Here is a 13,461-nt window from a genome sequence, read left to right on the forward strand (position 1 = left end):
AACTCCTGTAATCTTACCACAAACAGGAGAAAACCTGCAGATGCTGGAAATCCAAACAACGCGCACAAAATGCTGGAGGAGTTCTGCAGGCCAGGCAGCACCTAGGAAAAGAGGACTGTACTCTTTTCCTAAATGGCAGACCATTAGCATTTTGTGTGTGTGTGGCTCCTATAATCTTAATAGAGCCACAGAGCTGTACAGCACGGAAAAAGTCTGGTTGCTCACTGATGCACCATTAATAACTCTCAGAGGCGTGAGGCGAGATATAGGCTTTTATTGGTTGGAAGAAAGAACAAGCAGCAATTGACCACCACACTACATCCTGGAGACTGAGGCCAGGGCTGTGTCTCCAATCGCCTTTATACTGGGGTCCGTGGGAGGAGCCATAGGAGCAGTCAGCAGGGGGGCGTGTCCAGACAGGTATAGTAGTTCACCACACTCACAATGTTCATGCCAAACTTTGTGCTCTTCTTGCTAATCACATTTTACCCACAATGCATCTAAATCATTTTATACTCTCCCATTTCAAGTGCGCAGCTAAATACTCTTGTTGCATCTGATTCCATCACCTCCTCTGGCAGTGAGTTCCAGATATCAGTCACAAACACTTCCTCCAAATCCTCTTTAAAGTCTCTTCTTCTCACCTTAAAATTATATTCACTTGTTTTTGATAGTATGGGAAAAGTTCTATCTACTTTATCTATGCCTCCTATAATTTTATCTGCCTTTTCTGAGAACTTTTTAGCTGTCCAAAAACCTTCTGATCTTTAAAACATTTCTAAAACTGACAATGTTTTTGGCCATTGTGTCCCTATCTTCAGCTTAGCATTATTTTTGTCTAATGACATTCCTGGGACATTTTATTGTATTAAATATGCTAAATAAGCCCAATTCCTTGTTGTCCTAGTACTCAGAATCAAAAAGATACGTCACTTTTTAAAATACCATTTTAAATTAGGAGCTTAGGAGGAACGATGGCACCTAAAGGCGACTCCTTTGCTTGCATCTTCGGAAACAGCTCAATTTCTATCTTTAATATCTCTATTTCTCTCTTTCAGGGTTCTTTTGAAAACCCTGACCTGGAATTATATGCTGTCGTCGGTTCTTTGCGGAAATGCAAATCGCTCTCGGGGTCTCATGACAGGCCATTTTTCCATATGCCAAGGACGTGGCCTAGAAGATTAGCACTCCTTAGCACAGAGTTTTCTGGCTCTGGAGCTGGGCAGATTCGAGGTTGGTGCCGCTGCAGGCAACTGGTGTGTTGTGGGAGATGGAAGATCGAAAGCAGTGAGCTGGCTGCCTGCTGTCTGCCCAGAGACCCGCGTTCTTTGGGCACAGCGTTGGGAAGAAGCAACATACAGACTTTTAACAGCGTAAATCAGCGAGTTGTTTTGTTATATCTCCCCTCTTGCTGTGAAATGGCGATACTTCTTTTTCCCTTATTAGGGAGAGAGAGAGCCTGTGGTATGTCGAATTACTGGGTGAACGAGCAGTTTTTGGGTACTGAAAGTCTGTGTCTTTATTGATGCTTTGCTGCACACTTGAGTGCTCGGTGGGGGGAGCTGATGCTTTCTTTTTTGCTGGTGGGTGGGGGGATCGTTGCTTTGCTGCTGCTTACATGTGGGAGGGGGAACTGAGGGGGGGCTTTGGGGTTCTAACATTTAACTATCATTCATTCTTTGGGGCACTCTGTTTTTGTGAATGTTTGCAAAGAAAAAGAATTTCAAGATGTATATTGTATAGGTTATTCTGGTGTTTTCTCACTTACTACATTGCCCACAAACTTCTGGATTGATAATCAGTTGAATGTAATTTTAAGTCCTACCACGCAATGTGAATATTTAATTTCTGTTTTAAAAAGAATCAAAATAAAAAGTCAGGATCCAATCAGACCATGAAGATTGTAAAACTGCTGCAAAAAAGCCACTGGTCAGGCAGCGACTTCAAGGCAGGAAATTCTCTGCCCTCTACACTTGGCCAGCTGCAATGAGGTTGACTCTAAGTGGTCCAATGAAGCAATCGGGTAAGTTGCTTAGATGTTCAAAGCAGATGATGAAGGAAGTGCAGTACGAGCAGCACTTCAGGGGAACTTGGGATGGGCAATAAAATAAATGCCATAATTGCCCAGAATCACCTCCTGCAGGGCATTAATTCCTGTCCCCTATGTATTTCATGAATGAGAATTGTAAAATGGGAATATTCTGGAGTTGAATTTCTCTATCAAATGGGTTGGAGGGTGAATGGGATTTGTTGCAAATTGGAAAGCAGATAGCAGAGTTTTGGGTGAGTTTAAAATGGGAAGCCAGCTGGATTGCTTGCTGAATTTATGCACCCTGGGTCTCTTGATCTCCTCTGCTTTGTCATCTGCTTATATATTTTGTCACAGATATTTCTGGAGCACAGAAGAATATTGAAGTGTTTCGTAATGATCTAACTTTAAAAACAAACAGATTTCATGTGCTGGAAAGGGCTACAAGTGACTTTTGTAATTATGAAATTATCAATAACTTAGCCATTTGCTGAAATTTACATGTTGCTAAAGATTGTTATTTTTCCTCACCAACTCAACATGTGTTACAGACTAGTCCATAGAAATTGATTGTTAGAATAACTCATTAGCATTAGAGATGTGAAGGGGTGCCAGATAAATAGTTTTTGACAATTACTATTGAAGCTGATCATTGGGTTTAGATAAGTAATCTTTTCTGAGCCCAACATATTGATGCAATAACAAAGACAGGATAACAGAGGATATATTTCGTAAGGAATTTGAGAAGAATTGGTATGTCACCAAAGATGCTAACAAATTTCTACAAATGTACCATGGAGGAAATTCTAACTGGTTGCATCACTGTCTGGTATGCAGGGGCCACTGCACTGGATCAGAAGATGCTGCAGAAAGTTACACACTCTGCCAGCTCCATCATGGGAATTAGCCAGTATCCAGGACACCTTCAAAAGGCTATGCCTCAAAAAGGCAGTGTCCATCATTAATAACACCCATCACCTAGGATTCTCATCGCTGCCATCAAGGAGGATGTACAGGAGCTTGAAGATACACACTCAAAGTTTCAAGAATAGTTTCATTCCCTGCACCATCAGATTTCTGAACAACGTACCTACCCATGAACATTAACTACCTCACTTTCATTTTCTTCTCTTTTTGCACGATTTATTTATTTTTATATCTACTCATAACTTATAGTTTTTATTACCATGCACTGCTGTACAACAAACAGCAAATTTCACAACAAATGTCTGATTGAGATCTTTTATAATTGCAGTCACAAAATCGGTGCCTAACGGATAATCTCAAATATGTTCACTCTAAATTTCATTCGGAGCATTAGATTAGTAACAGATTGCAGATCTTCTTTTCCGAAGGACATGAAGCAACAGGTTCAGTTTTTAAAACCACCAATTCGTTTTTCAGAATTATATTTCCGTTCTAAGGTCGGTCTGCAGTGCCAACGCATTAGCCCAGGCGAGCGCCACCCCTCCACCGCTTAGACCCGGCACTCGCCGTGAGCGCGCCTCTCCTCTGCGCGCTCCCGCCCGCTCGCTGACGTCATCGGCGTTGCTGCAGTGACGGGGGAAGATGGCGGCGCGGCGCAGTCAGCTCTCTCCGAGCGCCTCGGACCCGGGCTCGTCATCAGTCGCGACCGCGGTTCCGACCTCCGACAGGCCGGACTCGCCGGGATTTACCGGCGGCAACGTCACTCCCCCGGGCACGGGGACGGCAGCAGGCGGCCCAGCGAGTGACACGGGCCGAGAGTTGTTCGAGGCCTGCAGAAATGGCGATGTTTTGCGGGTGAAGCGCCTGGTGGACTCGGGCAATGTGAATGCCAAGGACATGGCCGGCAGAAAATCGACTCCACTTCACTTCGCTGCAGGTGTGTGACTCGGTTCTGAGGGCCGGGATTTGAGTAGGGCTGGTGGGAGGTAGGGCGGCGGAATGTCTTCCAAGCCTCAGACTCGAGACATCAAAACAACTCATTAGCAGGGGGATGGGGATGAGATGTGTGGGCCTGGAGAAGAGCAGTAACGTGGGTCGGCAGGGAGGCGGCTGTTACCAAGCGAATGTTCAAAAAAACAGAGGCCACACACTGCATTATCACCTCGGCTGTTGAATGGATATTTTCGTGGAGGTGGGGGGGGTGGGTGGGAGAAGGGCTTAATAAGGATTTCAATGTTGCTTTGATGCAATCGATAGCTGTTGGATTTCTTGAACACCAGCAATGTTTAACGTCTGTTGTATTCCACATCTCTTCGAAGTGTAATCAGAATGGCATCGAAAAGTTATGGGTAAGAATAGGCAATTTAGTATACCCAACTTGTTTTAAGTGCAGGGACTCTTCCTGTTACGGAATGCCTGATTTATGGAAGTCCAGTTTTACGCAAAACTCATAATTTTTAAAATGATTTTTCAAGATCGGAAGGCTTGTTACAGAAGTGCAAATGAGTTATCATTAATTATGTTCCTTATAGCTGGTGTTAGTATGAACATATAGAAAATATTCAATATAGATTAGGGAAGTGTGTGCCCAAGAATACAATGTGGTTAGCTATATCGTCCAACAAATAATTGCTATTAAGTAATAGAGGGCAACTTTATTCTCAATTTTCAGTTTCAAGTCTTATTAAGTTTTATTTTTGTGAAATCCTTGGGTTGGCTTGTTCAAATCTACCTCAGTAATGTCAGTAACAAGTCCTTTGTTATTGCTTTAAAGAACATTGACAGTAGCTATATATACCCAGGGACCTTGACGTGGTTGGTACACTATTGATAAAGGACTGAGAGAAACCTGCCGCCCATAACCCAACTCACTCTAAAGTTTCTCTTGCCAAGCACTTCTGTACTCGCTGACTAGAAGAAAAATTGGTTTTCAAAGAGTGTTGAGGAATGAAACCCTCCAGTAGCTTGTGCTTACCACCACCCAAGCTAACATTTTTACATCTTGGTGGCCTATGTGTTTGTGTCACTCCTCTGAGATTAGAAAGGGAAACAAATCCATTGACATAGATAGTGAACAGATTGGCAGACAGGAAATGAGGACTAGGAATAAACTGGTCTTTTTTAAATTTCCAGGTAGTAACCAGTGGAGTGGGACAGGAATCAGTGTTAAGAGCCCAGCAGAGGGCCATGAGAGAAATAAAACAATATATCTGATGTGTGGATGGTAAAATGCTGGGTGGGAATGTGAGCTATGAGGCTGATGCGGAGAAGCTCCAGTGCGATTTGGACAGTTTGAGAGATTAGCAGATTATAGATGCAGTATGATTTGGGTAATTGAAGTTTAGTGGCAAAACAGGAAGACAAATTATTATCTGAATTATAAATAGTATGGGAAAGGGGAAGGTGCAGCAAGACTCGAGTGTCCTTGGACACTAGTCATTGAAAATAAGCTTGTTGCAGAACACAAATGATACATCATCCTTAATCGTGAGAGGACTGAAGTGCAACAACAGAAATGTGAGCTTGATTATTCTGTGTAGTTTCGGAGTCCTTATCTGAAAAATGATCTCACTATCACAAGTACTGTGAGGGTTCACCAAGCTAATTCCTAAAACAGAAGGACTGATGTATGAAGATGGGTTGGGTCAATTTGGCTTAGAGTTTAGAAAAATGAAAAGGAATCTGACAGAAATCTAGAAAATTGCATCAGAACCGTAATGATGAGATGTGAGAAAGATGTCCCTGTGGTAGGGGAATTCAAGTCAGGGTTCATAGCCCAAGTATAGAGCTAAGCCATGTAGGACTCGGATAAGGGCATTGTTTTTACCCAGAGAGTGAAGCTGTGGAATTCTCTACCACAGAAAGAAGTTGAAGCCAAATGAATACATATATTTGAGAAGTTAGATTTTGTTGTGGGGTCTTATGGGGAGAAAGTGGGATTACAGTGCTGAATTTGAATATCAGTTATAATATTGAATAGCAAGCAGAGGTGGCTTGAAGAACCATGTAGTGTACTTCTATTTTCTGTGTTTCTATATCTACCTGTCACATGGATTGCATCATTATTTAGGTATTCTTTGTAACAAGGAATCAGAAGCTGTTTTGTATGGTGTCTCCTTTCCCTGCATTTGTTGTTTTTTAAGATATAAAACATAGGGGCAGAATTAGGCCACTTGGCCCATTGAGTCTGCTCTGCTATTCTATCATGGCTGATTTATTATCCATTTCAACCCCATTCTCCTGTCTTCTCCCTGTGACCTTTGATACCCTGACTAACCAAGAACTTATTAATCTCAGCTTTAAATATACTCAATGACTTGGCCTCCACAGCCATCCATGGCAATGAATTCCACAGATTCACAAATGTCTAGCTAAAGAAGTTCCTTCTCATCTCTGTTCTAAATGGACGTCCCTCTATTCTGAGCCTGTCCTCTCTAGGCCTAGACTTGCCTACTGTAGGAAACATCTTCTCCACATCTACTTTGTCTCGGCTCTTCAGTATTCGATAGGTTTCAATGAGATTCCCTCTCGTTCTTCTAAACTCTAGCAAGTACAGCCCCAGATCCATCAAGCTGTCTTGGTACAATAACCCTTTCATTCCTGGAATCATTCTCGCAAACCTCCCCTGAACCATTTCCAATTTCAGCACATCTTTTTTTAGGTAAGGGACTCAAAACTGCTCACAATACTCCCAAGTGCATTCTGACCAATGTCTTATAAAGCCTCAGCCATCAAGTTTTTGCTCTTCTACTCTAGTTCTCGTGAAATGAATTCTAACATTGCATTTGCCTTCCTCATTACTGACTCAACCTGGCAGTTAACCTTTAGGGAATCCTGCACAAGAACTCCCAAGTTTCTTTGCACATCTGATTTTTGAATTTTCTCCCTGTTTAGAAAATAGTCCATCTACCAAAGTGCATGACCATACATTTCCCTCTAATATATTCCATATTCTGCTTCTTTTGCCATTCTCCTCATCTGTCCAAGTCCTGCAGACTCCTTGCTTTCTCACCACCTGCCCTCCATTTATCTCTGTATCTTTTGTAAACTTGGCCGCAAATCCATCACCCAAATTGTTGATATATAACATGAAAACAAGTGCTCCCAATGCCGAACTCTGTGGAATACCACTAATCATCGGCAGCCGTTGAGAATAGACCCCCTTTATTCCGACTCTTGGCGTTCTGTCAGTCAGGCAGTCTTTTCATCATAGCATCTTCCCTGTAATACCCCAGGCTGCTATCTTGTTAAGCAGCCTTATGTGCACGTTTTGTCAAAGGCCTTCTGAAATTTCTAGTAAAGTATATCTACTGACTCCTTTGTCTATCCTGTCTATTATGTCCTCAAAGAATTCCAGTAGATTTGTCAGACAAGATTTACCTCAAGGAAACTATGCTGACTTCAGCCTGCTTTATCACACACTACCAAGTACCCTGAAATCTCACCACTGAAGTCAAGCTAACTAGCCTATAATTTCCTTTCTTCTGCCTCCCCCCCCCCCCCCTTCCTAGAGTGGGGTGACATTTACAATTTTCCAATCGTCAGGAACCATTCCAGAATCTAGCCATTCTTGAAAGGTCATTACTAATGCCTCTACAATCTTTTCAGCTACCTCTTTCAGAACCCTGGGGTGTAGTCCATCTGGTCCAGGTGACTTATCTACCTTCAGACTTTCCAGCTTCTCAAGTACCTTTTCCGTAGTAATTTCTACTACACTCACTTCTGCTCCCCTGATGCCCTTGAATTTCTGGCATTCTGCTAGGGTCTGCACAGTGAAGACTGATGCACAATTCTTGAGTTGACCTGCCACTTCCTTGAAAGAATTCGTATAAGATTTCTGTTTGTCGTGATTATTGGTACTGTTGTATACTGCAAAGTTATTTTTTGGACCATTGGATATAGGAGAAGAATTTGGCTATTTGGCCTACTGAGAGTTCTGCCATTTAATTGTGCTGATCCATTTTCCCTCACAACCTCAATCTCCTGCTTTCTCCCTGAATCCCTTCATGCCCTAACCAATCAAAAACCTGTCAACCTCTGCCTTAAATATACATAAAGATGGTCCCTACAGCTGCCTGCGGCAAAGACTTCCTTATATTCACTCTCTGGCTAAAGAAATTACTCTTCATCCCCATTCTAAAAGGATGCCCTATATTTTGAGGCTGTGTCCTCCCACCATAGAAAACATCCTCTCCACATCCAATCCATCAAGGCTTCTCACCATTTGATAGGTTTCAATGAGGTTACCCCTCATGCTTCTAAATTCCAGTGAATACAGGCCCAGAATCATGAAATGCTCTTCATATGACAGGTCATTCAATCCTGGAATCATCTTTGTGAATCTCCTTTAAACCCTATCCAGTTCCTGTTCATCCTTCCAAAACTGCTCACAATACTCCAAGTGAGGCCTCACAAGTGATTTATAAAGTCTCAGCATTAAACACTTACTATTATATTCTAGTACTCTTGAAATGAATGCTAAGATTGCATTTGCCTTCCTCTCCACAGCCTCAATCTGCAAATTAGCCTTCAGGGAATTCTGCACAAGGACTCCCAAGTGTCTTTGCGTCTCAGTTCTACCAAAAGTGCATGACCATACACTTTGCTACAGCGTATTCCATCTGCCACTTTTTTCCCCATTCTCCTAATCTGTCTAAGTCCTTCTGTGGCCTTTCTACTTCCTCAAACTACTTGCCCTTCTGCATATCTTTGTATCATCTGCAAACTTCACAACAAAGCCATCAATTCCATCATTCAAATCATGGACATATAATGTAAAAATAATAAGCCTCAACACACAGACCCTGTGGAACACCACTAGTCACTGGCAGCCAATCAGAAAGGTTCCTTTTATTCCCAGTCTTTGCCTCCTGTCAATCATCCTCTGCTTATCCATTCACAAACAACAAAATCTGCAGATGCTGGAAATTCAAACAACACACACTGAATGCTGGAGGAACTCAGCAGGCCAGGCAGCATTTATGGAGAAGAGTACAGTTGACATTTCGGTCCGAGATCCTTCAGCAGGATTGGAAGAAAAGAAAGATGAGCTGTAGAATTAAATGGTGGGGGGAGGGGAGGGAGAAATACAAGGTGACAGGTGAAACCGGGAGGGGGAGAGGTAAACTAAAGAGTTAGGAAGTTGATAGGTGAAAGAGATACAGGGCTGGAGAAGGGGGAATCTAATAGAGGACAGAAGGCCACAGAAGAAAGAAAAGTGGGGGAGTACCAGAAGGAGGAGACAGGGAAAAGAGAATGGTGAATGGGTAAAGCATATTTCCCAGTGGCCACCCATTTTAATTCCACATCCCATTATCATTCCAATATGTCTATCCATGGCCACCTCTATTGTCACGATGAGTCCACACTCAGGTTGGAGGAATAACACCTTGTATTTCATCTGGGTAGCCTCCAACCTGATGGCGTGAACATCAATTTCTCGAACTTCCGGTAATGGGGCCCGACCTCTGTCCTTCATACCCCATCCTCTTTTTTCCTTGTCACCTTATTTCCTTGCCTGCACATCACCAACTTCTGGTGCTGCTCCACCCTTTTCTTTCTTCCATGGCCTTCTGTTCTCTCCTATTAAATTCCCTCTTTAGCACTATATCTTTTTCACCAATCAACTCCCTAGCTCTTTACTTCACCCTTCTCCCTCCTGGTTTCACCTGTCACCTTGTGTTTCCCCCCCCCCCCCACCTTTTTAGCTCTACCCCTCTACCTGCTGAAGGGTCTCGGCTGAAAGGTTGACTGGCCTGCTGAGTTCCTTCAGTATTTTGTGTATACTGCTAGAATCTTTCCTGTAATACCACGGGCTTGTAGCTTATAAAGCAGCCTCATGTGTGGCACCTTGTCAATGACCTTCTGAAAATCCAAATAATCAACATCAACTGATTACCCTTTGACTATCCTGGTTGTTATTTCTTCAAAAGAATTTCAGCAGATTTGTCAGTCAAGATTTTCCCTTGAAGAAACCATGCTGACTACAGCCTTTTTATCATGTGCCTCTAAGTACTTTGAGACCTCATCTTTGTTAATCAACTTCAACATCTTCTTAGCCACTGAGGTCAGACTAAATAGCCTATGGTTTACTTTCTTCTGCCTCTCTCCCTACTTGAATAGTAAAGTGACGTTTGCAATTTTCCAGTCTTCCGGAACCATTCCCAAATCTAGTGGTTCTTAATTGGTCATTACTAATAAGATAAACTTTATTTATCCCAAAGGAAATTGTTGTTGCAAGGTTGCTCAGTCAGAAATATATACTCTGAAATACAAAGTGTAAGCATTGGGGTACAAGAAAAGGTACAAAATTTGAATATAAAAAGTCATAGTGCAAAATACAGATGCGCAATATATTTAAGGAGGAGTTGTTGTGTAGCTACGGGGAGAATGGATCTCCTGTGGTGTTCAGTGATTCACCTTGTTGGAATCAGTCTGTTGCTAAAGGTGCTCGGGTTGACAGGGATTGGCCACAGTGCTCCGTAGTTTCTGCAGCATCCTCCTCTCAGACACAACCCCCAGAGAATCCAGTTCCACCCCCAGAACAGATGAGCTCCTCAATCTTCTTGGCATCAGCTGCTCTCACCCTGTTGCCCCCGCAGACAACATGCTTCCACAGTCTGCTCAGCCATATCTTTCAGAACTCTGGGGTGTGTACCATCTGGTCCAGATGACTTATCTACTTTCAGGTTCACACACTTCATGGCCCCTGCTACCTGGAACTTCCACCATACTGCTAGTGTCTTCCACACTGAAGGCTGATGCAAAATACTGATTCAGTTCATCTGTCATTTCATTTCCCACCTATTACTACCTCTCCAGCATCTTTTTCCAGCAGTCTGATGTTCACCGTCACCTTCGTTTTACACTTTATGTATCCAAAGTAACTTTTGGTCTCTTTAATATTATTAGCTAGCGTTTGAATATCATCTTTTCCTTAATGATTTTTTTAGTTGCTTTCTGTTGGGTTTTAAAAACTTCCCAATCCTCTTAACATTCACTAATTTTTGCTGTATTATATGTCCTGTCTTTGGTTTTGACTTCATCTTGCCATCTCGTAGATGTTCTAGAAATTCCTCCTCTTGGAATCCAGCACCAACCTGATTTTCCCAATCTATCTGCATATTGAGAGCCCCCATCACTATTGTAACTTTGCCCTTTTGGCATGCATTTTCTATCTCCTGTTGTAATTTGTAGATCATATCCTTACTATTGTTTGGGGGTCTGATTACAGTTCCCATCAGGGTTTTTTTAACTCTTGCAGTTCCTTAGCTCTATCCAGTATGATTCAAACCTTCCGAACCTACATTACCTCTTTCCAATAATTTGAATTCATTTTTTACCAACAGAGCACATCGCCCCTCTGCCTTCCTGCCTATCCTTTCGATACAAAGTGTATCCTTGAGCATTAGCTCCCAGCAATAATCTTTCAGCCATGATTTAGTGATGCTTACATTATACTTGCCAATCTGTCACTGCTACAAGTTCATCGACCTTATTCCCTATACTGTGCACATTCAAATATAACATCATCAGTCCCGTATTCACCCTTCTCAATTTTCTTCATCTTTTACGTTGCAACTCATCCTGTTGACTGCAATTTACCTTATCGACAACCTCTCCTCACTACATATTGCCTCTATTTGTACACCAGCTACCTCATCTTCAGCACTATCACTCTGGTTCCCATCCCCTTGCCAAATTAGGTTAAACCCTCCTGAATAACTCTAGCCAACCTACCCGCAAGGATATTGAACCCCCTTGTATCTTCCCCAATGATACAGAAATCTGAACCCCTGCCCCCTGCACCAGTTCCTCAGCCATGCATTCACCTGCCAAATCAACCTATTCCTACCCTCACTGGCATATAGCATAGGCAGCAATCCAGAGGTTACTACCTTGTTGTCCTGTTTCTTAGCTTTCTAGCTAGCTCCCTAAAATCTCTCTTCAGGACCTCCTCACCTTGTCTGTCCATGTCATTGGTGCCAATATGTACCAAGAATTTTGGCTGCTCACCCTCGCCCTTAAGAATGCCATGGAATCTAACCGAGACATCCCTGAGCTGGCACTAGGGAGGCATCATACTATCTGGATGTCTCTATCGTGCCAACAGAGCCTCTTTTCTGTTGCTCTGACTAGGGAATCTCCTATCAACACTGCAGTCCTCTTCACCTCTCTGCTCTTCTCAGCCACAGCTCCAGACTCAATACCAGAGACCCGGTCACTATAGCTCCTCCCTGGTAAGTTGTTCCCCTCAGTATCTAAAGTTGTATACTTATTATTGAGAGGAATGGCCACAGGTGTACTCTGCATTAGCTATGCATTTCCCCTCCTGCCAGTCATCCAGTTACCTGTTTCCTGCAATCTAGGGGTGACTACCTCTCTATAGCTCCTATCACATCCTCTTTATCCCATGTGATTTGAAGGCCATCAAGCTGCAGCTCCAGTTTTTTCCCTGTTGTTAAAGGTTGGTCCTAAGTGATGTAACTTTTTTTATCATCTTTAACAGTGTTTATTATGATGCTGTATGCTTTGTTCTTCCCTGTTAGGTTCCAGAAGTTCAGGGCAACTACTGTACAAAATTGGATAAAGATATTGAGTCCCCACTACTCATTAAACTGAAAGAACTTGGGTACAGTGCACCTGATATTACTAGTATTAAGCAATAAATTGTTCCTGAAAACACCATTGTGGGAGAAACATTTAAATGCAAATGAGCAAATGATGTAGAATTGTTCAAATTAGTATTATATATGGAATTATTTTTGTCTTGTTTCTAAAATTTTCATGCAGAATTTTATTTGAGCTGGATTAAATTGAGGAACCAATATGTGAACAGGTGCTGTAGAATTATGAGCAAAATGTAGTAAATATTGGTTAGATCAAGAGCATATTTTTTCTGCTATGACGTTTCAGCAGTGCTGCCTGATGTGTTCTATTCAAAACTGTACAGTATTCCAGCTCATAAGGTGGGTTGTAAGTTTGAACCACAGTGAGGCAATCAGGCCCATTATGAAGCATGTGAGGTCACAATGTAGCAAAATTACTAGGATTTCTTTGGGATGGTTAGAGTAATTAGTGCAACTAGCTATTGTTTTTAAATGGGTAAGTAGTCTACAATTATTGGTCAAGTGAGGAATCTATGAGTATTTGTTTTTAAAGTAGTTGATATGCCGTTGTAGTGTTGAAAGAACTGGGTAACTAGTTTTATCTAGTTTTTTTTGGAGTATAATGCCGTGGTCTGTATTAGTTCTAGTTTCATAAAAGGGTAAGACACTACTTAATTTGTATAATTTGAATTATAATTGAAACAGTCATATTGCACCTCTGCATCCCTTAATTGTGTTTGACTCATCAATTTAAATATGACGCACAGGGTAGCTTTATTAAAATTATGTTCAATCATTGACAAAATAAGAAATTGACAAATTTCATTCTGCAACTGTCTCTGAAGGGAAGGAGTACAAGCTGGCAGGTGATAGGTGAAACCAGGTGAAGTGGTTACT

At 42.1% G+C, this 13,461-nt stretch overlaps 1 protein-coding gene across 2 annotated transcripts in view; it reads left to right on the forward strand.

The window, feature by feature from the left end:
• The first annotated feature begins 3,580 nt into the window (after window positions 1–3,580).
• The window catches only part of tnksa (tankyrase, TRF1-interacting ankyrin-related ADP-ribose polymerase a), a 133,693-nt gene continuing 123,812 nt past the window's right edge, over window positions 3,581–13,461 (forward strand). For both annotated transcript variants that reach the window (XM_073024327.1, XM_073024335.1), the window contains exon 1: window positions 3,581–3,893. In XM_073024327.1, coding sequence (XP_072880428.1) covers window positions 3,599–3,893 — 295 coding nt within the window. In that variant the 5' untranslated portion in view covers window positions 3,581–3,598. The remainder of the gene's footprint in view (window positions 3,894–13,461) is intronic.

The sequence above is a fragment of the Hemitrygon akajei genome, chromosome 2 (genome assembly GCF_048418815.1).
Source record: "Hemitrygon akajei chromosome 2, sHemAka1.3, whole genome shotgun sequence".
Classification (NCBI taxonomy): domain Eukaryota; kingdom Metazoa; phylum Chordata; class Chondrichthyes; order Myliobatiformes; family Dasyatidae; genus Hemitrygon; species Hemitrygon akajei.